This window comes from Gadus chalcogrammus, chromosome 14 (genome assembly GCF_026213295.1).
Source record: "Gadus chalcogrammus isolate NIFS_2021 chromosome 14, NIFS_Gcha_1.0, whole genome shotgun sequence".
Lineage (NCBI taxonomy): Eukaryota > Metazoa > Chordata > Actinopteri > Gadiformes > Gadidae > Gadus > Gadus chalcogrammus.
Window position 1 is genome coordinate 17,958,121 of NC_079425.1, and position 24,673 is coordinate 17,982,793.

The window sequence follows — 24,673 nt, forward strand, 5'->3', positions numbered from 1 at the left end:
TCTTCTGAGATGTTGCGAAAAAAAACAAAATAACGGACACAAAGTTTTGATACAAATCCTTTTCTTTTATGAATCTTTCACAACAAACCGAGTACAAATGGAGGATGCAAGATGCAACGGCTGCTATAAACTTTACATCAGCAATGGACAACCAAGGCTGCATTCAATTTTCATTAATGGCTGCTTGTCTCCTTTGAGTGTCGCTGATTTTATTAATAAGTCCAACAGCTGATCAAACATTATATAATATTTAACATGCAACTGAATAACGTTTTTCTGTTAGTGGATGTAGAACTAAGCTCGCGCAAGCTGCAGGCAGCAAGCTGCTTAACTGGGTGTAAGAACATTTTATGAGTGCCTTGTGTTTGCTATGTTTCCCTCGAATTCAGGCTCAATCTACAACACAAATGCATCAATACGTAACCGGCTGACTTGATGACAGTGATTGGAATGCAACTGAGGTGCTTGATTGTTTAGTATCAAACCTCTAATATACTTGAAATTAAACACAAATTGTAAAACCAAATGGTCAACTTATATTTTTCACAAAGGTAATGTATGGGATGCATAGTTTAAGTATAGCAAACATGAGTGGAATGAGGGGTTTGTGTGTCTGCGTGTGTGCATGCGCGTGTGCGTTTGTGTTTGTGTATGCATGCATGTGTAGCAGTAGTAGTAGTAGCAGTAGCAGTAGAAGTAGAACTAAAGGCATCCAAAGTCATAGCACTCTCAGTAAGGCATGCTTTGCTTCCTAGTGCTCCCAGTGTTTTCCCTGGTGAATAAGCTCACCGTGATGGAAACTATGTGAAGGAAATGGCCAGCAGTTAATGGGCCAGCATTCCATGTGGAATTCCGAAGTCTAATGTGTCTCTGGGAGACATAGGAGGGAGTGTTGCACCACGTTACCAAACAATCATAACTTATAGATTGTGTGACGTGATTTTTTTTCTTTCTTAATGTAGTATACATTATGTTAAATTATGTAAAAAATAAATAATCCAAATAGTCTCCAATACTTTTTTCCCCATGAACTTGAATAAACCATGCATTTCACGGATATCAGTGTAATGAAGTTTAAGATTAATGCTTTAGACGAAAGTGTAGCCAATCAGAGAGGTTTCCTTTGGAACATGTGAGCTTGAACTCAAAGCAGCCAGTAGATCATTTACCAAGCCTGCTTTCAAAACATGTCACTGTGTGAGCATTACAGGCCTCTGGCCATTTCCCCCTCGCCAGCAACACACACAGAAGTCCACAAAAACAACGCATTGATAAAACTTGTATTTATTTTTCCCCCCCGACAATCTACCCAAAAGCTGTGCTGTAGGCTCCAACTTTCTGCACGTATTAGCGGCGATATGCTCGAACATGGATCCAATTCCACTCTTGACGGCAAACTCCCGTCCCCAGCAACCTCCCCCACCACCAACAACCCCCTGTACGCTAAGACCCTTTGCCTCGGCCTCAACCCTCTCCTCCCCCCCCCCTCCTCCCCCACCTCCCCCTCACCTTCCCAATTTCCCAGCATTCCTGGGCTGTGCCCCATCAGTCAAAGGGCCGATTCATGGGGTTAATGCTGCAGGAGAGTGCAGCAGACTGGGGCTCCAAGACAGGATGTTTGGCTGATACTTTGCTTGGGCTTAAACAAACAAGCCCACCAAAATATGATTACTGACCGAGACCAGACCCGGAGGAGTGGTCTCCCACCGGCCTCTCCCTCTTGGAACGGCTCATGTCCGCCTTTCGGGGAGTTGAGAGCGTAATGCCAACTTCAGAGCGTCACAACAGGACATTGGCCACATTTCTGGCCTTCGTCATGAGTTCCAGAAGTCGTGACCCCGGTGACCCCGGTGACACGGTGCGACCAGACTGATTAGGCGAGATGAGCAGGACGCGCGGCGTTGACATTAATGACACTATTATGGGTCTAAACCACCGTGAGCTATTGGCGTTCTTAACCCCCCCCCCCCCCCCCCCCCCCCCACCTCAAAGCACACACACACACAGACACACACCCCCGGCTCCTCCTGCACACAATACCGCGAAGACCATAACTCGCTCAATGATCCCCTTTCACTGGGCCTGAGCTGTGAGCTCACTGGCACTTTGTCAAGTCATTGCACACCGTTTAACATTGGCCTTGTTACATTGTGGATATAGGGCTTTATATTCAACGCTGAGCCAATAGTTCTACAGCGTTGTCTGAGGATTGTATATATTGTTAAATATATGGAAAAATCCTGTATCAATTTGAGATTGAACAAATAATGTCACATGAAGTGTGTTTGTTTGTATGTGTGTATGTGAGTGTGAGTGTGAGTGTGAGTGAGTGTGTGTGTGTGTGTGTGTGTGTGTGTGTGTGTGTGTGTGTGTGCGTGTGCGTGTCTGTGTGTGTGTGTGTCTTTGTCCTGATATGTTAGTCTTTGCAAGTTGATCTTATCTAGGAGTAAGACATTCCTCCTTTTTTCTGTCTCACACATACACACAAACACATACAACACACATACACACACACACACACACACACACACACACACACACACACACACACACACACACACACACACACACACACACACACACACACACACACACAACAATAAGCAGCACAGTGACCTATGTTTTGTTGTGGACAGCACGACATCTGAGATATAATCCCCCCGTGGCTTCAAACAGACATTTAAATTTCAAAAGATAGGGCTTTGCTGTGGTTGCAGGGGGAATGCTAACTGATTGAATGATAAAGGGGCCAAATAGGTATGCATGGACCACACCCTGATACCACCAAACAGTAAGCTTGAAGCACAGGGAGGGGGAATATACATGCAGAAATTAGGTGATTTGATAAACAAACCGTCAGCAAGTATTTAAGGGATAGCTTCAGTATTTCCTGGTGTTGTATTTAAAGTGGGACCAGAAAGAGAGTTAGATGGTTCTAGTCCATCACTTTGCGGGACACAAACTAAATCCAGGCAGTATTTTATGGAAGAAGCTTCTGACATTTGTTTAGCTTGTGCTCATTCTTAACTACAGACGACAAACCCAATGATCTGGCCTGAGTACTCTTGTGTGTTGATACAGGGGAGCATAAGACCACACACACACACACACACACACACACACACACACACACACACACACACACACTCACACACACACACACACAGACACACACACACACACACACACACACACACACACACACACACACACAAACACACACGCCTACACACACTCAAACATAACACTAACACAAACACACGTCCTGATCGGATCATTCTCCTCTCATGCAGCTCACAGCACTGTAAACGTGGAGCCCACGCTATCCCCACAAACTACAACACAGCGTGACATTAGATTGGACGTGCTTCCAAAATTGAATAAAGTTACGGTTGAACTTCAAGCTTTGGAAGTTCATACGCTTATTCTTCCACTAACAAGTTTCACAATCTCGGCCGCACACAATGATACCTCTGAGCAGCTCTGAATGAGGCTGAATAAACCTCACCAGCAAATGCAATAAACAACCATTGAACTGTTTACTTATGGAACACAATGAATGGAAAGATTACTTTAGAGAGCCTGACCATGACTCAACCGACAAGGGAGGTACACGGAAAAGCGTTGGCCTGTTAAACCTTAACTTGAATTACTGCGACATCATCGTCAAAAAAACCCCACCAGAATAACACGAAACCTTAATGAACGTGGACCTGAACCCCCCACCCCCCTCCCCCACCCCCACCCCTCCCCCCATCTAAAAAACAAACCCAGAAACTCTGAGAGGAGAACGGCGTGTTACTGTTTCCTCAGACTAAACAAAACGCCGCTGTGTGCCCCAAGGTTCCCTGACTTCATAGGCTTTATGGGGACTGGTTCCCTTTCATCCCCGCCCGCCCGCCCGCCCTCCCCAAGGGCCAGGAGGGCTTGATGGAGTCTGCGTCTCTCAACACGGCGAGGACCCCTCAACCCGACCCCAGGAGCCCCTCAACAGACCCCAGCATGTAAACAAATAAAACTCCAGTTTCATCATCCTGAGGCGAGAGTTTCCTGTCCAGTGACAAGCCACACAAACATGCACACAGACACACACACACACACACACACACACACACACACACACACACACACACACACACACACACACACACACACACACACACACACACACACACACATATGCACACACACACGGCACGCACATGCACACATAGAAAAATATATTTTTGCATGCACATGTGTGTACGCCACACGAACATACACACACACACACACACACACACACACACACACACACACACACACACACACACACACACACACACCACACACACACACACACACACACACACAAACACACACACACAACACACAATCATCCACACAAACACACACACACAAATACACCTACACGCAAAGTCACATGCACACATGGACACTCTCCACCTCTGCCTCATCATAGCCCCTAAACTACCCCCCCTCTCTCTCCCCCACAACCTCTCCCCCCTCTACTTTTCCCAAAATGCCAACCTCTTTCCACTGCTCAACTGCCAGCAGGAATGAAAGGATTGGAGAGGAAGAAAGAGGGAGAAGCAGGGTGGGGGGATGGTTGAGTGCAGGGGAGAAGGGGGGAGGGGGGACGTATGAGTGCAGCGGGAGAAGGGGGGACTGCTGGAGGCATGCACAGGGATCTCATTGCACTTTAGTCCAAGTGAAATATTTTGCTGGGAGGGTAAAAAAGGAGGGGAGATTGAGGAGAGAAATGTGTATGTGTATGTGTGCATGTGTGTGTGTGTGTGTGTGTGTGTGTGTGTGTGTGTGTGTGTGTGTGTGTGTGTGTGTGTGTGTGTGTGGTGTGTGTGTGTGTGTGTGTGTGTGTGTGGTGTGTGGGGGGGGGGGGGGGGGGGGGGGGGGGGGGGGGCTGCATCTAAACATTGAAAGAGGGACCCTCCTGCAGCACCATTGCATGTTTCTCCCTGACAAAAGAAGCTTTATACACTGTATTTATTGGGTCCTCCTTAATATTAACTCAAATTAGCAAGCAAAGCACAGCGTAATAACCTTGGAAAATGCAAATTACATTGAGACAGGAAGCAGACCATAATATCGTGTGTGTGTGTGTGTGTGTGTGTGTGTGTGTGTGTGTGTGTGTGTGTGTGTGTGTGTGTGTGTGTGTGTGTGTGTGTGTGTGTGTGTGTGTGTGTGTGTGTGTGTGTGTGTGTGTGTGTGTGTGTGTGTGTGTGTGTGTGTGTGGAGATGGTGTGGTGGAGCTAGGTGGTTGCAGCAGCCCAGTGTTGACATGGGGGTGGGGGGTACTCACCAGTGTAGTCTCTGGGGGGGACTTGAGGGTGGTTGTTGTGATGTAGGGGTACAGTTTCAGTGTAAGACTGAGTTGATTCTGGTGAAATGGAAACAGACACACACAAAAACACACAAAGCAGATGTAAACAAGATGTACATCAAGCCAGGTTGTCTATTAGCCTAGTCTTGTCCTGTTTTATCACATTATCCACCTAGAGCATATCTCCATACCATGATAAACTGCAATGGATACTAGGAATATTGGATTTTGTTGACCCACTTTCAAAAAGAGAAACATCTTGAGGATAAACCCAAAGCAAAAACAGCATCGCAGCTTAATCTTGGCGACAGATTTGACTGTTGCGTTTATGGGTAAAGGACTTTAATGAGACCTGATGATATCCGCTCCACTCTGTGTTGTGGCTTGCATGCTTTGGAACTCACCCAGTGGCTTGTGTGCATCTGAATGGGACACAGAGTATGGGGGAGGAGGTGATTCTAGAAGATACAGGGAAAAATTCGAAACATTTATTACCCTGGATGCTGAGGGATACGTGGTCAAGTAAGCGACAGTAAGGTGCAACAATCTCATGTCCCGCAACAAAATGCATTACTTGCAGATAAACTAATTTGTGCTAAATGATTGTGTACTCTGCTCACCTTATTTTTGGAACACATACTCACACACACATAAGGGTATTCAATTGTTAGTTGAATACCCTGGACAAGACATAGTTTGAGTGTGCACCAATACGATAGAAAGGTGGATAAGAGCACTGTCTGTGAAAATGCTGTCTCTTTCCTGGTAGAGCAGTTCCAAGGAAAGTTGGCCACATTACTGCTACGGCCCCTTTAAGAGCTAAGCCAGTAATTGCCGGAGTACTCAGTCAGTGAGATACCCAGCTAGTCAGTGTGGCGCCAGCCGTATGCAAACTGTATATTATCGGCACTCCTTCACCTAAATAACAAGAGGAGGACTTTCTTGTCAAAGAGAAGGCCTCTAAGTGCAACTTGAGAACGCTATTTAAGGGAATGACATAGGCGCAAAGCTCGGCGCAAGTTTAAACTGAATGTTGGGCACATCGACATTATAAAATGAATACTAAAACAGTATTTTGCAAGACCAAATGTACAACAACTAAATACGTCCAAACAGCGTGTTTCTTTTGTGTGTGTGTGTGTGTGTGTGTGTGTGTGTGTGTGTGTGTGTGTGTGTGTGTGTGTGTGTGTGTGTGTGTGTGTGTGTGTGTGTGTGTGTGTGTGTGTGTGTGTGTGTGTTTATGTGTCTGCGCGAGCGTGCTTGAGTGCGTGCGTGCGTATGCGTTGACATAGACCTATTTCAGAGTGACTTTAGGAATTGCTTAGAACGCACCTTTCATACGAAGGCTATAGAGCCTTGGTCCGACGTCCTCATGTAACATGATGTCCCTTTAGAGTGACATGATCAACCCCGCAACATGAGCAGTGGGCCTAGTCCTGCCTCTAGCCACACCTGGCAGGTATATTTAATCTGCTTGTTGATAAATGTGTGAGGAACACAGGATTTCCGCTATCATGATCATAAAGATTGTGTGATGTCCGTCATATCAGGAAGGTTATTGGTGCGCTGGAGAGTGAACGTTAGGTCTTCGGAGAGCTTACCTGGCCCACATAAACGACTGTAGTGGTAGGGGTTGCAGCACACCTGCGCGCTGTCCACTGCATGGAAACTCTTGCAGTGGCACAACACCTTCAGCTGGGCCGATGGTTGAAGGTCGTTCCAGCGATAAAGCTTACAAAGTAGAAATTGGGGGGCGCTCTGGATATCAGCGTCCGACTGCGGCATCATAACACATTCACCGGGGTGTCCCCCTTTGGTCTCTATGGCCTTCAGCAAGGCTTCGAGGTGATTCTCGCGTAACCTCTTTAACAGTGCGTGCACCATGTTCTTGAGTTCCTGCTCGCCCAAAGTATTTCCCTCGAGGCGTTTGTGCCTCGGACAACACCGACACGAAGACCCCCCTCCGTCTTTCCTTAAGGCCGAGTACGGTCGCCGAGGTCTGAGGTTCCATTCCCTAAACACACAACACGTCACCGTCCTGCCGTCACTGTCCTGTCCCCGTCGCGAGCAGCGATGCTCCGGGACACACATGCCCCCCCGCTCATGCTCCGAGGGGTAGCCCTCCTGCGCGACGCCGTCCCCGAGGTGTCCACTGTGTGCTTCCCCGGTAACAGTTCCCAGGGGCCGGACTTCGCGGGTCACCGGCCGCCGCTCCGCTCCGCTGTGACTGTCTTCTGCGTCCCGGCCGTAGGACCCGTCCTGATCCCCCCCAGCTCGTTTGCCTCCATCTCGTCCCTCGCTATCGGTGACCAGACGGCTTCTCCAGAGTCGCCGTACAAGAGTTGAGCGTCTAGACCTGAACATACGACAACTTAGTCAGTTTTGAATGTGTCGTATTGGTCCAGTTCGGATCCGGGGGAGATTCCTCATGGATTTATACTCGCCGCACGAGAACAGGAGTCTGTGTGCGGTGCGCACAGCATGCGCAGCCGGAGGTCATAGATTCATGACCCACCCGCAGCATTAGAGACAAATATTCACTAATACTTTTCATTAAAGTACAGTGCCACTACAGCACACCGTGAACTCTGCGCGGAGTCACCCGTCAGTGACTCGATGAAGACCACCCAATTAAGTTCACACTTCTCTCAGCTTTTCCACTAAAGCGGAGAAACCGCAAAGACTCCGACAGTTTCCCCTGTGAGTCAAAAACCATGGCTAGTAATGCGTCACTTGTACATTAGCACGTTAAAAAAAGGTGGAATTTAAAGACAGACTAAAATATCCAAAAAGCGTTTTTTCTTGGGCTTTGGGCACCAAAGATCCTTAAAATCCGCTCAGGACTCGTCGGCAAAGTCCTTTGAAACTGTAGTCATCCTGATAACATTTACATTCCAATGTTTTCTTCCACCGCGTTAAAAAGAACAACTCCTGTGAAAAAACGAAGAAACGAAACAAAACCCAGATTAAGGCGGTTAATCGCGATAGGTCCTACAGGAGTGCCTAGGAACGTATTTCGTGTTGAGAAGTTGAGAGCGCTGGAATGACTCCACTCTCCACTCCCCTGTCATTCCTTGTCGGATGCTCTCTCTCTCTCTCTCTCTCTCTCTCTCTCTCTCTCTCTCTCTCTCTCTCTCCAAACACACACACACACACACCACACACTCACACACACACACACACACACACACACACACACACACACACACACACACACACACACACACACACACACGCACGCACACACGCACGTACACGCGCGCACACGCGCGGGGCCCCCGAGGAAAGCTCTGGAGCCATTGGTTGGTTCCCGCCATCATGTGCCAGTCTAGACACTTTGGCGGCTATGAGCCGCAGTGATTGTTGCGCAAACATGGTTTCAAGTTTCTTAACTCTTAAAGAAGCAACATTGACGCTAGGCCTACATCATTCTTCTCCCCTATGAAACGCAAAATTTTCAAATATGAAGTCTTAATATAATGTTAAAAGTACCTGGACACTTTATTTGATTTTAATAAAAATGTTAACTGAATAAAACACCAGGCTACTTGCAAAGGAAGAAAAATAAAATTATTACACACGTGTACTGTGACATATTTTATATGAATGTAAATTGGTTGATTTTAACCCTCTTAATTCTTAAATAAATTAAATTGACACAATTTAATCTCTTATTAATAGTTTCACAATTTATGTATAAAAAAAATATACATGGAGTTGGTGTGTCACATTTGGTAACTAGAGAATATCATTATTATAAAAAAAACTATTTGTATGAAGTCAAATAGTTGAAATGGAGCTTTAGGAAATGACCCTCCCCATTCTTTGAACGCTCATCGAGGACCACTCCAAGGAAAGGAGCCTCCCCATTGGTCTACAGACATCCATATCCTACCGTGTTAACCGAGGTGGGAGGGGGAGGGGTGTACTGTAATAATATAAACATCTACATTCCACTGTTGTATTAGCCGGTGATTCAATGGCATCCTTGTGAGTTCCTGTAAGTTCAATGAACAGAAAGCATGGAATCCACAGACAGAGAGAAAGAGAAAGAAAGAGATAGAGAGAGAGAGAGAGAGAGAGAGAGAGAGAGAGAGAGAGAGAGAGAGAGAGAGAGAGAGAGAGAGAGAGAGAGAGAGAGAGAGAGAGAGAGAGAGAGAGAGAGAGAGAGAGAGAGAGAGAGAGTGAGAGAGAGAGAGAGAGAGAGAGAGAGAGAGAGAGAGAGAGAGTTTCTCTCCACCAGTTCTCTAGAATCGTTCTTTTGTTTTATTTATATTCATGGAAGGATGGAGGGGATTTTCTAAAAGCAAACTTTACTCTTCTCACTCATAACTTAACTGTTTATTTTGTGTATGTCTGCATAACAGCTTTATAGATTTATACGTATTTATACTTATACAACATTTTCCGTTCCTTAGTCAAACCTTTAGGCCAGTCGGTTCCATCGATAATAACCAGCAAACATCATTTAAATGACTAGCCCTCTCCAAAGTTGCATTTTTGCAATGAGTGAAGACCCCTGGCTTGTGCCAAAATAAGGGCGTGCACACGTTGATGAAGACAGATGCAGACTAGTATAGCGATTGAGAACTCAGGGTATCCCCCTGCTGGCTTCGTGCCAGTCATGCCACTGCACGCGTCACTGGGCCAAATGTGACCCTCGACTTTGTGTCCGGTGGATCCGCCCAACAGTGTACGACAAATACCGGTTGACGATTGAACTTTAAAATGTGACCTTCTGGGAGGCACAGGATGACGGTGACCGTTGCCACCACGTATAAGGTATACACGTGTGTGTGTGTGTGTGTGTGTGTGTGTGTGTGTGTGTGTGTGTGTGTGTGTGTGTGTGTGTGTGTGTGTGTGTGTGTGTGTGTGTGTGTGTTTGTGTGTGTGTCTGTCTGTGTGTGTTTGTGTTTGTGTGAATGTGAGTGTCTGTGTGTGTGTGCATCTGTGTGTGTGCACGCGACTGTGTGTGTGTGTGTGTGTGTGTGTGTGTGTGTGTGTGTGTGTGTGTGTGTGTGTGTGTGTGTGTGTGTGTGTGTGTGTGTGTGTGTGTGTGTGTGTGTGTGTGTGTGTGTGTGTGTGTGTGTGTGTGTGTGTGTGTGAGTGTGTGTGTGTGTCCGAGACCTCAGGTCCCCTTTGCTGGGCACATGTTCAGTGTGTTCCTCTGAGTAATGCAGTCAAACTGACGGCAAGAACCTCTCCAAAGTCGTATTGCTTTCCTTCCAAACACCAACTGTCATGAAGACAAACTGTCTTGTTATGAACCACGATTATATAACTGAAGTGAAATCAAGATGAGACCAAGTGAGTCATACATACATATCTGAGTTTAAGGCCTTGTTCTTGTGTTACATAATACCTACATGTGTGTCAAAATAGATACATATAGGCATAAAAAACACAAAAAATGACAACGTATTGCGCAACAGACCAGAAGGCTGATTTAAACACAAATTATTAATCTCTGCTCTGTATCAGGAAGGAAGGATAAAATATCCTACCAACATATCTAAACATTGGTCTTAAATAGTGTGCATTTCTTGTTGTTCTGCCCACAACATATGTCCGGTCATTTGTTGAGGGTGGGATTAGGTCTAATCAGAATCACAAACAACATGCTGAAGAACAATTGGGCACCTTGTTTTGTTTGACAAAAGACCTGAATTAGTTGAACTATTGCCAACGGAAGTATGGGTGGCACGTGGAGCTGAAAGGATCTATCTATTGTGAATACACTATAGATAGAATTGATTGATGAAAATGAAAAAAATCCCTGAAACTAATATCAAAATAACTATTGACAAAACTGATAACCTTGACAACCGGCAGAATTCTACAATCTCTGTTCATGAAAAACAAAGTATCTTTTTCTGCATGATAAAAAAGTAGGAAGCAATTTAAAGGAAGGATAAACCATCGTGTTTGTAGTAATGTTGATAACAATTAAAATAACCCTGTAGCTGTTACAGATATATGAGACATTTACATAACATCTCTAGTGGATTAGCATCTAGAAAATGTGCGTTCAGCCGCACTCACACTGCACTCCCCAGCCACGGCGTCAGTGGAGTTAGTGCAATGTCTGTGAGGGTTTGTTTTCAAAGAGGGTTTTCCCTTTCTCCCTCTCCCTTTCAGAGGAGATAGGTTGTCCATCCAAGCATGTGTGTGTCTGTGTATGTGTGTTTCTGTGTTTATGTGTGTGTGCGTCTGTGTGTATGTCTGTGTGTGTGTGGCAGTGTCAGACCATATGCTTTTCCATGGTATTAATCTGTTAATATGTGCAAGTCAGTGTTTATGTTGACTATGTTTGTTTGTATGTGTTTTTATTTGGTTTATTACGTTTATTTGTCATATTGTGTGTGTGGGTGTGTGCCTGCATGCTTGTGTGTGCGTGAGTATTTGCGTAGGGGTCTGTGTGTGTGGAGGCCGGTAAAAGAGTAGACAGGGTGTCCGGCACCAGACCTCCTTGCAAAACAAACCCTGTCAATGCATGCGTCTCCCTGTCTGTCCACTCATAGACCCAGGGGCTCCCACAGCTCCTGTGGAGAGATAGAGAGACCATGATAGAGAGAGAAAGAGAGGGGGAGAGAGAGAGAGAGAGAGAGAGAGAGAGAGAGAGAGAGAGAGAGAGAGAGAGAGAGAGAGAGAGAGAGAGAGAGAGAGAGAGAGAGAGAGAGAGAGAGAGAGAGAGAGAGAGAGAGAGAGAGAGAGAGAGAGTCTGTCACAGGAACAACATGTCATCAGCTCCAGTGCTCTCCTAATGGTGCTCCACCAGGCTAGAGGCTCAGCAGACACTGGGCTGAACCAGCAGAGGCAGGCATGGCTACATACAAACACACACACACACACACACACACACACACACACACACACACACACACACACACACACACACACACACACACACACACACACACACACACACACACACACACACACACACACACACACACACAAGCACAAACACAGCCACTTAGATGGTGGGTCCGGGGAGACTTGGGGGGGCAGTGTTATGAGCATGCAGAGCGGGAGGAGATAAGGTGGGCCCCACCAGGCAGCCCTCCTAATCTCTGGTCCTAGAAGCCTGTCTGGAGACAGTGCCTGCCAGGGACCCTAACATTAGCCAGCTGAAATATTTATCAGCTGTCCCACTGAACCACAATTCCTCAAGATATAGGGGCGAGATTTAGGATAATTTAACATTAAATATAAAATATATGTAGTTTAATGTGCTGCACCAAATTCCATAAATCTTCCCTGCCGGTCCATCGGGAGACACTCATTCCCTCCATGCAACATAATATTATTGCCTAGTTAGTCGTGAAATAGGAAGTGTAACAGTGGAAATGAAACTTATGAACCCATTCAGCATTCAGCGGGGTGAGCAGAGCTCATTAGGATGTTTAGAGTAGCCAAGAAAGCCCTCCGAAATTGCTTTCTTGTCGTCAGGTCTCCGGCGGGCCTACGCCCATCCTCTGGCAACAAGGGAAGACTTAATCAAGGCTGTACAATTTACCAGGCACTCTCTCAGTCCAACGCTAATACTCCCTCACCATCACCCCTCCTCTCGAAACAGAACAAAAAGCAATGAAAACAACCCCACATTCATCTTCCCTGTCAACGAATGTCCATGTTTGTTTTTTTGTCCACCCAGTACTGGCTATTTATTTTGCTTCCTCTCTCTGTTGTGCGTCGGAATCCTGCTCTCACGGCACGCAAGCGATGGCTGGAGCGCTCCAGTCAGCTCGTTCATCTCCGCCCACTCGACGACAGTGCGTTCGAAGAAACTGAGCCACTAATTTATGGAAAGCACTTTACGACAATACAGGGTTTCCTGTAAATTAACCATTAATCTGGACCTCCATTACAAGGACTAATAGCATGGATTAGGGCCGGGAGGATGAGGAGGAGGAGGAGGAGGAGGAGGAGGAGGAGGAGGAGGAGGAGGAGGAGGAGGAGGAGGAGGAGGAGGAGAAGGAGGGGGTGGTTTTGGTTGGTAAAAAAATAGACACAATGAATGGATGAAGTGATTTTACCCTTGAAAGAGATATGCTTGATTTTGAGGCTAAAGATTTGTTAAGATTATTGTTAAAAGGCAGTGTAAAGCAAAACAGTGAATGATGACCGCCTTTCAATGCGGTTTGAATACAAACGTTGTGATATCAAGTGATTGATTGTCATTACAGGGTATCGATTACTATGACATATCTGGAAAAGACCTTATAATACATAGGTCAAATGTATAAGGTCAAATGTAGCAATGTTTCGAAACGACCTTTTACCTTGCATGCTGATGTGTTATTGACAAAATGTTAGGAAGGCCCCAAAAGGAAATTAGACTCTGGCCAAAATTGGAATTCAAACCAAATCCATATTCCACCCCCTTTTACCCTGCTCAAATTTTTGACCACTATATGAAACTTGTATTCTATCAATTGAAATAATCCCAACCATTCTTTAGCCCTGGTATTAGATCTGATAGCTGCAGTGAGTGTGGAGCCGGGGTCCATATATGGCTCCGGCTAGGTGTGGGCCTGTTGTTAGCAAATAGCAAATTCCCCCCACAAAGTCTGATTTGCCACCTAGAGGGCTGAATCCTGCCTTCAAAAGGATTTAAACTCGTCAATCAAAATCTGGGCATGAGGCTGTCAATGAATACTACAGACAATAAGTCTGGGAAGGGAACCCTTACATTGTGGACAGATTATTGGAAGCACTTTTTGTCACAGTGCATAAGATATATATATCCTTTCGGACATATATATATCAATTTTATTCTAATTAATATGTTAACTTTGTGTTGTATAGATTTGCAACCATCTGCAATGGCCGGGTTGTGGCGTGTGCTATCCTGTGCCACTCGTGGGCCACAACTAGTTAGTTGTGTTATTTAGTTTCATGTTATTTCGCAAATTGTATTGGTGCATTGTTTCTATGATGCTTCCACTTCCACCACATGGGGGCAGTATAATAAAAAAACAAGGAAAGCCACAGAATGAAAAGGAAGGGAACCTTATTAAAATAGTGACCACAGACAGGAGAGACACGTGCTCCATTTCAACATGATCACTGGGCTTAGCCTTGAGTGATCAAGCCCAGGTTTGATCCCTCAAGCTTCGAGCTTAGCAGTGTCGCGATGTAGGAGAAATGTGCAATTGAGACTGATTGGGACAGCTAAGCTGCTTCAACACATTTAAAGTGGATTGATGTGATGACTGTTGATGATCCGAACCTTCAGACTAAGCCAACCACATTTTTACATGTGGCCATACAGTAGCATGATGTGTTAATGTCTGGTGATGTCACCAAAGATTGTCTTATGATTCCTCTGGCCCCAACATGAATCAGCGGCCATATGAGCTTCGTGTCGAGCATCTTTAGCAATTCGACAATTGGAACGGTGGAACAATGGAGATATCGAGAACAGTAATGCAGCCCCTGTATGCTGGAGTCTTAGACCATGGCACCATTTTAGTTAGATGATGAGTCCTCATGGGCGTACAAGGACAAAAGCTATTTTATTGCTAAACTGCAAAAACATTGCAGCCATGGATCCAAAACTTTGGTCGAAAAGTGTAGCAAATGAAATGCTTGACAACATATGTCATTGGTTTTGTATTGAAATGACATGAAAGGTCCAAGAGCCATGTTCAATGTTTACGCCTTTCTTCACTCAACTTCATGTTAATACAAATTGACAGGGATGGGAAATGTAAAGACAAACCCAAAATAATCAGTTTCTAACCATTTACATCTGAATTTCATTCTAGTTTTTCCAAACTGATTGTTAGATGTTTACTGGGAAAGAACACAACAGATTCTAGCCCCGGGAGGAACAAGTCACTTAAAGTGTAAGTATCAAACAACGATGGTTACCCATGGTGATGAGGGCATTCAATGTGGTTGTGACTGTGGTTCTAATCGGAAAGCAGGAAGAGGATCCAAGGCCACCAGCCGGCTCAGGGAAGGTAGAGCTATAGGCTTGTCATAACAAAGCTATAGGATTTCCTAAACAAATCGGCTATTTGATTCCTTCTCTTCATTCTTAGAAGAGTGGCACAAGCGTGCAGGCGCACACACACACACACACACACACACACACACACACACACACACACACACACACACACACACACACACACACACACACACACACACACACACACACACACACACACACACACACATGCACGTACACACGCAGTAATGTTTTCTGTCATTTGGTTTCATTTGATAAAGACTTATACAATTTGATCAGTCCTTAAATCCTACTTTGAAAAATAATTTGCAAAACAAGTACACCATAAGGGTAATACGATGTCATGAACCACCTAGTTTATATAAAGTCAAATATATTTGCAATACTTTTTCCAGTTAAAGTTCCAAACAACCATACAGGCCCATGCTCGATGGGTAGATTTATTGGCTCCCTCCACAGAGAAAAGCACCTTTGAGAAACGGAAACAGAGAGGGAAGAAGGCATGGGGGTGGAAATTCCTTCCTCTGGTTCATAAAAAGCTGTGTAGTTGTTCATAGTTCATGTTAAAAACAAATTACATTAAACTAAAACTAAACTCTAGTTAAAATCATATGTTAAAGTCCCGTTTCAAGTGTAGGGAGCTCCATCTGTAGCACAGGCATGATATCCATGGTAACGTGCGTTGTATTGCACGTAATTGAATGTGATTCTCCCCTGGGGACTTCAAAGGTAAAGAGCGCGATAGTTCAAGGGTCGAAGGTTAGAACCCCCCCCCAACACACACACTCAGACACACCCACACACCCACCTACACACACACATTCCCTCCTTTTCCTGTTTTGTCTCCAGCTCCCGGGGTCAAAAAGGACATGAGATTGCGGCCATGTGTCCTTGACTCTGGCAGCACAACTGCAGCACGTCTCTGTCTGAGCATCCCTCACACACAAACACACACACACACACACACACGCACGCACGCACGCACGCGCGCACACGCACACACACACACACACACACACACACACACACACACACACACACACACACACACACACACACACACACACACACACACACACACTCTCAGTCATTTTTTTTAACTTTGGCATTTGGATATTGAGAAACACACAAAAAAAGAAGAATAAGAAAACTGTATGCATACCTTTGAAGGTTACCAGTAAAGGTTTAAAGTAAAGACAGTATAATTCTGTTACTAATTTTCAAGAAACATCAGTAGATGATAACAATACTTGCAGATTCAGGGAGGAATAAAAACAAATCCGTGGGTGAGCTCAGCTGTGATTGGAGGAGGTTATGTGAGTTGCCTGAGTGCGAAATTACACTGCAACGTGGTCCCGCTCACAGCCCACAACTGGAATTGGCCCCGACAACTTGATACCGTGCAGCTCTAATTTTGGTAACTTTGTTTCTAACCCTATAATACAGGCAGTATAGAGCCACAGGGCCTATAATACAGACAGTATAGAGCCACAGGGCCGAGCGGGGGGAGGAAGGGATGCCAGGGGCCACTCAAAGTAAAAGCTGTCATTTTCAAAGTAAAAGCTGTCATTTTCAAAGTTAAAGCTGTCCTTTTCTACCAAGGCATATGGGATTGTTGACATTCTTCTAAAAACAAGTATCAGAGAAAGAGTATGAGAGTTTATAAAAGGAGACTTTTTGAATTATGCATAGTCTTTTAAAGTACTTATACTTGTACGTATATTTATCTATTTGTTATTTATTTATCACGTTTAAAAAACAATAATTTTTAATAACTTACTGTAAATAGCAATTTATTCAGTAACATCATAACACCCCCCATATCTAACTTGAAGAAGTTCCCTGCCAGGCAAACAGCCATCAGCTTTTGGTAGCCAAAATATGATAACTTGATGAAAATGTTTGATTCACTTTTTTCTTAGTTGGGTGTTGGGTAGGTACTCTTCATCTTCAGTCAGTCATTTTCATTTGCGCTGTTTAGCTCAGCACTGAAAGAACCAACTAACCTATGAGTCAATGGGATTATGGTTACTGTTTGGCTTTACATTGGCTGCACATGAGCATTAGAAAATACTTAAACCCTTCCCCCCAAACAAAGTCGTTATAAAATGGCCTGTCTTTTGCAATTCAGTATGTTTATTAATGTGTCAGTCTCAATTAATTCTTTAGGGAGAGATCACGCCATTTCCCCCTAATTGTTCAAACACGATGTCATGCCTCAGTATTACTTTGTTTCAGTTTCATATGACCTACAGCTATGACTCGATGGCTAGCAGACTACTACTGCCAAAGAAATATAATACCGTTGCAACATCTCTGCCAGATCATAGGCACTTTGTTTGGTTGCTTATGATAATGAAGGTATGATCTAAAACAGCAACCACCAATGGAATGTCTTAGTTGTTGGTCGTTGAAGAATTTAAGCCAATTGTAATCACAAGATGAGGAAAGAGATCTTGTGATTACATTCAGAATTGTTTGTCAATAGGATGGAACGCTACAAAAGAGACAGCGTTGCAGCGTTGGCTTCCCTTAAACCTATTAAGCATTGCAACTTGGCAGGCAGATGGGAGCAAAAAGACAACTGGAAAGGATCATGCTTTTAATGGTAGCATTGCCAGTGTAAACCCTGGCTACCCATGAGGTAATATCCCCCCTGTCACTATCATTCCATCACTAAACTAGGAACCTGATAGTGGTCACTTTTCAAGTATAATTTACTCATGGAGCAAGCTTTAAGGTGTAGTTGATTTATTGTTTTTCATACAAGAATACCCATCCCCAAGGCAAAGAATGAAAAGGTAAAGGAATAGGGGAAAACCATTCAGGAAAAGTCAAATGAAGTGAGAGGAAATAATTTGATTGGAATAACCCAAAAGTACAGACCTTACAGTAAGCGTAGCATACACGCCATTCCCAAAGATTATCTCTTAAGGGGAATTTAACATTACTAAGGAGTTAAAAAACAGTGTAGTAAAAAAAGAAAGAAATATGGAATATGAACATCAAATAATACAGGTCATTAGCCAGAAGTCTGAAAGAATGACTGAAGGCGCTATGAAAGACAAGCCTTGAACGAAAAACACGAGAATTGGCAATTCATTATTTGATATTGTATTAAAAGAAAAAAATACTCATGACAAAATGGAAGCAACATAAAAACTATTTCTGTACACTAACTCATCTTCGCAGGAGTTCACAAAAGTTGCTGTCCATATTTAAAAGTGATGACAAAAGGATGCAAATGCTGAAATGATTCAGCGGTGTTCAGATACATATCAAGAGCAGTGGAGTGCCTGTCAAGACTCTGTGCTATTTAGAGGTATGTATGCAGTGCACCAAAACATTTACTAAATGAAGCCGATTTTAGATTGTACATTTGACCAAGAAAAACAATGACTTATTTAAGGAGAAAGCAGAAATAGATTTCATTTTAATACAATAGTTACATTATATCATTTAATTTGTACTGTTGTTTTTTTCTTTTAAATTACATATCAAAATGTCCACCTGAATAACTTATGGGTTCCTTGCTGTCTGTACATTAGATTCAGTATATATAAAAACAGCCAAATACTGCTCAGTCTGCTCTAAAAGGAGGGAGTTGGGGTCAGAATCTTTTCATCTGCCTGCGCTCCTGCCGTCTCTGCTTCTTCTCATTGACTTCCTCTGGGGCTGAGGGAGCGTCGGTCGAGAACCAGGGACCCAGGATGTTAACCCACAGTAGGTGTAGCGCCCGGGCTGGTGCCTGCAACAAACCAACCGTCAGACAAACACATATACACACATACAAACAAACATTTTCACACACAAATATACACATATATATATATTGAATGTTTCAAGTTGTTTGAAAATCTGCTTCAAAGGAATCCTAGCCTGTAAAATGAACTTACCAGCAGCCAGAGATACCAGAAGTAGGACGAGATGGTGCTAAGAACTTGTACAATTGCCGTGAGGAGAACGACATCCTTCAAGTGCCTGAAACAAAAAAAGTAACTAAGTAACAAATGACAAAACGAGTGAACTGAAAGGAAACTTGTTGAGCAGAGGTCCTAACATCTATCTCCTCACGACCACATGTCACTCAAACATCTGTGAAAGTGTGTCAGGGAGCACTCACTCAGCCATGCCCTGTTCCATATTTAAATCTATTCCTCCGTCCAACAGACTTCCATCCTCCCCAAATACTGGCTTGGCCATGGCCGACATGGATCGGTAGCTCCCGATATACACGGCCAGCGCAAACGCCAGCAGCAGCTAGAGGGAACGAGCGCCCAATGTATTTGGAAGAACGTATAGTTAGTTTTGTAAAATGCAAAGAAAAAAAACGTAATTAAAATACATTGACACTAGAGGGAAGGCATAACATTAACTTGAGGGTTGCACTCACCCATGTCCAAAACGTGGATGAGCTGTAGAACACCACAATGTTTATAGCAGCATAAATTGCCTGAAAGAGAGAGCGAGTGTGAGAGAGTATAAACAGCAGTGTATTTTAAGATTTTTTGGTAACAGATTAAGTATATAACATAACACATAAATCATAAAGATAACCAAAGATCACTTAATTACAGAGGATTTCTAATTCATGTTTTTTTTCTCTAACTGGGCGAAGAAACGTTGGCCTACTATCTGAATAAAATCGCTGACAAACTACATTATGTAATACATTTGAGATATTATCAAAACACAATGTGGGATGCTTACATTTGCTCCAAGAATGACTCTTGTATAAAACTTGAGAGTCGACTCGTTCTCCTCATAGATCTGCTTTTTGCCTTTCGTGCCAACTTTACCTTTGGGCTGAAGAATAAAAAGCGTTATTAAATATTGATGACTGATCTTTCAAGGTACAACTAATCCAAATTTGAGTCTATGCAGAACCAATTGATTTTATTCTCTCCAAATCAGCTGTGCTGTAGCATCAGCAGCTATACCGTATCTAGCAGATAGGAGTCAAATTCGAGACTCGATGCACTCGATTGTTTTTGGAAGAATACACGTTTTTGCAGAATACATGTTTTAACTAGGGCAATTTCAATGTAAATCCAATATATAAAAAAGGTACAAAAACAACAAAGCATCCAAACAATCTTTACGTGAAGACATTTCCTCACGATTCCTTCCAGACTAATGACGTTTCTTCTGGAAGAGGGTTATTTAATAACTAACGTTAAATATAAATATTATGGATTGGGATCAACAGCTAGTTGAACAGTAAGAGTTTCTCAATGAGATAACACATTTTTCAGCAACATTTAAATCATCAGTCAATCGCACACATGCATTATGGGCACTATCAATGTAAAATTATAAGCCAAAAATCGGGGCTATTATTCACATAAAGTGGTCACTAGTCAATGTTGAGTTTACTTACTGCCATTTGGTCTACGCCAGAGTGCTGTCGCTTGCTTCAAGACGGCGTAGTAAGTACTTTTGAACATCGACCTATATCGGGTCAACCTTTTCTATCGTTTCATTTAGAATTCAAAAAAGTTTGTATCTGTTGTAAATTCTAGTAACACATCAGCATTAGCCTTCCATGCACTACATCCGGCGCAGGAATTTCTCGTCAGCAACACGTCATCCTCGTCATTCTCGTCATTCTAAACAAGACAGCAATATGATTGTATATACAAATTTAAATACAATATAAAGAATGCCTGATTCACCCATTTTTTTATTCAATAGATAAATAAAATAGATAAACATTGATGAGCAGTGGCTCATAAACAAATACGCTTACAGACTCCTACGAAAACCTGCAGAAGTGTTTGTGTGTGTGTGTGTGTGTGTGTGTGTGTGTGTGTGTGTGTGTGTGTGTGTGTGTGTGTGTGTGTGTGTGTGTGTGTGTGTGTGTGTGTGTGTGTGTGTGTGTGTGTGTGTGTGTGTGTGTGTGTGTGTGTGTGTGTGTGTGTGTGCGTGCGTGCGTGTGTGTGTGTGTGTGCGCGCGCATGCCTACCTGCGGTCGTGCTCACCATGGAAGGTGCTTACAGGCAAAATGGAAACATGCACTTTTCAAAAGACAAGAGTGCAGGCTGCAGTGTTACTGACATCTAGTGGCTGGAAGTTGAGAAGCAACGTGCCCATGGATGAATACAATGATGAATGAGTTCACCTCTTTACTTTTCCCCTGCCTCCCTTCTTTTGTTGTTGTTTGTTGTTGTATCTTTAAATGAAACGTAGTTAAGCCAAAGTAACAGCATAGTGGTTATTGTTGAATCCAACCAATCTACTTTTCAATTTTATGATTGAGATCAGAGTAAATAGGCCTAATAAAGAAGTTGCAGCAGCTAACGTCCCTGTTTAATAATGATTACTGCAGGCACAATTTGGAATGTTTGCATCTGTAAATATCTTGCTTTCATATTGAAATCTCCGTCTTGAGTTGTAATAATAACCATTACAAGAAACTTTTGTCCTTAGAGATCGTAAATGCAATCTAGTTTCTAGGTATTTAAAGAGACAAACCTTGAAAATAACAACCTTGATCACTATATTGAAAAGCAATGGCCTAATTTGAACATAACTTCAGTTGCTCCGTTTCGGCCTTAATATTGGCTGGTGAAATGCAATTTTGTATTGGTGCACAGCAAAAATCCCAGTGTACATGGTACTCTATGGGTGTACATGTAACACTCACTTCGGGGTACATATAGGTCCAAGAGTTCAGTGTTCACTGAACACTGTTAGAAGTGCAAAATATGTACTCCAAATTTAGAGTTACATTTGAACACTTTGAGAGTGCAAATGTACTCTATTAGTGGTACTTTTGGGCACTCATTCAGTGCTTCCTTACACCTGCAGTGTAAACCTAGAACACCAGAGAGAAAGAATATGTACTCCAAGTCAGTGCTTTGTAGCACTTCGCAGAGCTGATTATTTAATACTTCTAGAGTGAGAATGTACTCTGACTGGTGTACAACCAACACCTTTGAGGTGAATTGTCAACACTTCATGAATGAATAGTCTACACATTAGATTCTTGAAAACATTTTTATTGATGCTGTTGTTGTTTTTACAGTGCATACATTTACTTTAATTTTTTTCGATCAAGAACCATATTTAGTTGTACATTTATGTAACCAACAACTTGAACAACTTGAACAAGCACAACTCGTCAACTTTTAACAGTGAAACATTTGTCATATCCCTCTCTCACATGAAAAGAATGAAAATTAGTTTAACATTTAGATGATGTAACTAACAACTTGAACTTGAAAGTTTAGAAAATAAAGAAAATAAAGGTGTGCCTGGCAACCAATCAACAAGTTGCTTACAGCAACACATGCACAGGCACCACATACTTGTCATCTCTGTCCAACCCATAAGTTGTTTGCAAATCAAATGGCTTAAACAAGCACAACTCATCAACTTTTAGAACTGAAATATTTTTGTCATTTCCCTGTCTCACATTAAAAGAATGAAAATGTTCTGCAAAACAAAGTGTTTCAAAGTCCTCTGCTAGAAGAAAATAGTCTCCATTAAGTAAAAAAATTTCTCTTATCAGGCTAAACACTGGCAAATCCTCTATGTTTGAGCAAACCAGAAGGCCTGGGCGATATTCTGTCCCAAAACAAGTGATCCAAGATGTCACATCAACTTCACAGTCCAAGTCAACCTGTAGTTCTTCAGCAATTATCTCACCATTTTCTATGGCATTGAGCTTAACGGTTTTCACTGGCCCACAGTCAATACTTTTGAAAGGTGTTGATTCCCAATGAAATGCTATAGACATCTGATGCTTTTTAGCCAACGACTTTGTTATATTTTTGAAATTTTTGATTGTGTTCTTGAAAAACCTATGCTTGGCTTCATATCGCATTGTCCAAACATGAAGAATTGGCCCTATTTTTCGAATGGACCTGGGATAATGAGTCATGAAATGATGTTTAGGAATCAGTTTGCGATGTGGATAAAGCTGTTTGAAAAGTTGATGATGTTCAACAATGAGATGCTTCAGACATACAGTCATGCCATCAGTAACGACTGGAGAAAATACGATGTTCATAATTTGCAACAGAAGCAGCAAGAGTCTCCAGTGTGCATTTCCTTCTTGTACAACATCTCCAAATATCAAGGGCATATTCCGGATCAAGCAAAATGTCTGAATGGCATTAAGACCAATGCCGTTTCCAGTCTGCTCCAAGTTGATTCTGGTTGGTCGGTTTTTTTCGCTCAACAAAGCCATAATTGTATGAATATATCCGGTTACAAACATCTGTCTTGGACATGATGTTGTCTGTGAGGTAACCAAAGAGCAACTTTAGCTCAAATTGCCCCACTCCTTCCAATATGTCATGCATAATGTCTACAGCATAGTTGTCAGAAACATGAAAGTACTGTAGATCATTGAGTAAACACGTTCGCTTCACTCCAAATGTTGAAGCCAGTGTAGGATCTGCCATGAGGTCATTGCAATGCTGAGCATGGAGGGCTTTATTGCGGAACGTTATTCTTGGATCATCATCACTAAAAACTGTCTGCGCGGTCTGTTTGTCTATCAGACAATAATGGCAAAAATAGTTGGCATTGAATGATTCAACATACCCAAGAAGTGTGTGCAATCCCAAATTGTCCCCAGTTACTTGAGCAATTGTGCCGCAAACTGGTTCATCAGAGAAAGGGAGTTCCACTCCTGTGCACTCAAGGACTTTCAGATCATGTACAAGAGGCTCCAAGATGGCATCAAATCCATACTTCTTTATATCAGCAGTGTGAAAAAGTGCCAGAAGATGAATATTCATTAGAGCTGAGTTTATCTTTGGAGACAGATTTCGTAAAACAAAGTATATACTTCCAATCTTATGGATACCATGCTTGGATCCAAGTGGGTTTGCCATTTCAAAATCGTCGTAGAATATCTGTATTTGGAGAGAGTTTGGTTTTTCAGAGAAAAGGGGGTGATCTTTAAAATAGTTCCCATCACAGAAATCTTTATAAACGCCTGTTTTCTCACAAGGCTGCAAAATATAATCACAAATATCCTTGTTGTGGAATATGAATTTCAGTGTTTCCAATAGAGGAATGTACACAAATTTGTCTGTAACAGGAACTTGTTCGTATGTGCCAGTGTCTCGATTCCTTCTGGTGTCATACCTCACTCCTAGAGCGACCTCAACAGGTTCTACAAGACGACATTTCTCACTGAAATATTTTTTCAATTTTGCCTCAGTGTTTAGTTTGCTAAATGGATTTTCAAGACTGTCAAAGTATTCATCAAATTTTGCTCTCATGCCCTCATCGGGTAGTAATTTTATCACATCTTCTTTAACAGTTGAATGCAATTCCTCTACAAGCTCCTCCATATTTGCAACAACAGTCTTTACAACATTAGTAGCCACACC

At 43.0% G+C, this 24,673-nt stretch overlaps 2 protein-coding genes across 2 annotated transcripts in view; both read right to left on the reverse strand.

Moving 5' to 3' along the window:
• The window catches only part of LOC130403943 (mothers against decapentaplegic homolog 6-like), a 17,562-nt gene extending 9,150 nt beyond the window's left edge, over positions 1-8,412 (reverse strand). Inside the window, exons 1-3 of the mRNA XM_056608496.1 lie at positions 6,943-8,412; positions 5,746-5,799; positions 5,321-5,398 (exon numbers count right to left, since the gene is read on the reverse strand). Of these exons, the coding sequence (XP_056464471.1) occupies positions 5,321-5,398; positions 5,746-5,799; positions 6,943-7,705 (895 nt within the window). The 5' untranslated portion in view covers positions 7,706-8,412. The remainder of the gene's footprint in view (positions 1-5,320; positions 5,399-5,745; positions 5,800-6,942) is intronic.
• A 9,539-nt stretch (positions 8,413-17,951) lies between these two features.
• tmem208 (transmembrane protein 208) lies at positions 17,952-20,929 on the reverse strand. Its single transcript, XM_056607685.1, has 6 exons — positions 20,704-20,929; positions 20,034-20,129; positions 19,717-19,776; positions 19,447-19,583; positions 19,220-19,304; positions 17,952-19,071 (listed from the first exon to the last, which is right to left on the reverse strand). Exons 1-6 carry the CDS (start codon positions 20,707-20,709, stop codon positions 18,934-18,936), a joined length of 522 nt encoding a protein of 173 aa, XP_056463660.1. The 5' UTR covers positions 20,710-20,929; the 3' UTR covers positions 17,952-18,933.
• Between the last annotated feature and the right edge of the window lie 3,744 nt (positions 20,930-24,673).

Coding starts and splice junctions, on each gene's coding strand:
- tmem208 (XM_056607685.1), bottom strand. Junction 19,777..20,033: donor GAGTCATTCTTGGAGCAAAT/GTAAGCATCCCA, acceptor TCTCTCTTTCAG/GCAATTTATGCTGCTATAAA. Junction 19,305..19,446: donor ATGGAACAGGGCATGGCTGA/GTGAGTGCTCCC, acceptor TTTTTGTTTCAG/GCACTTGAAGGATGTCGTTC.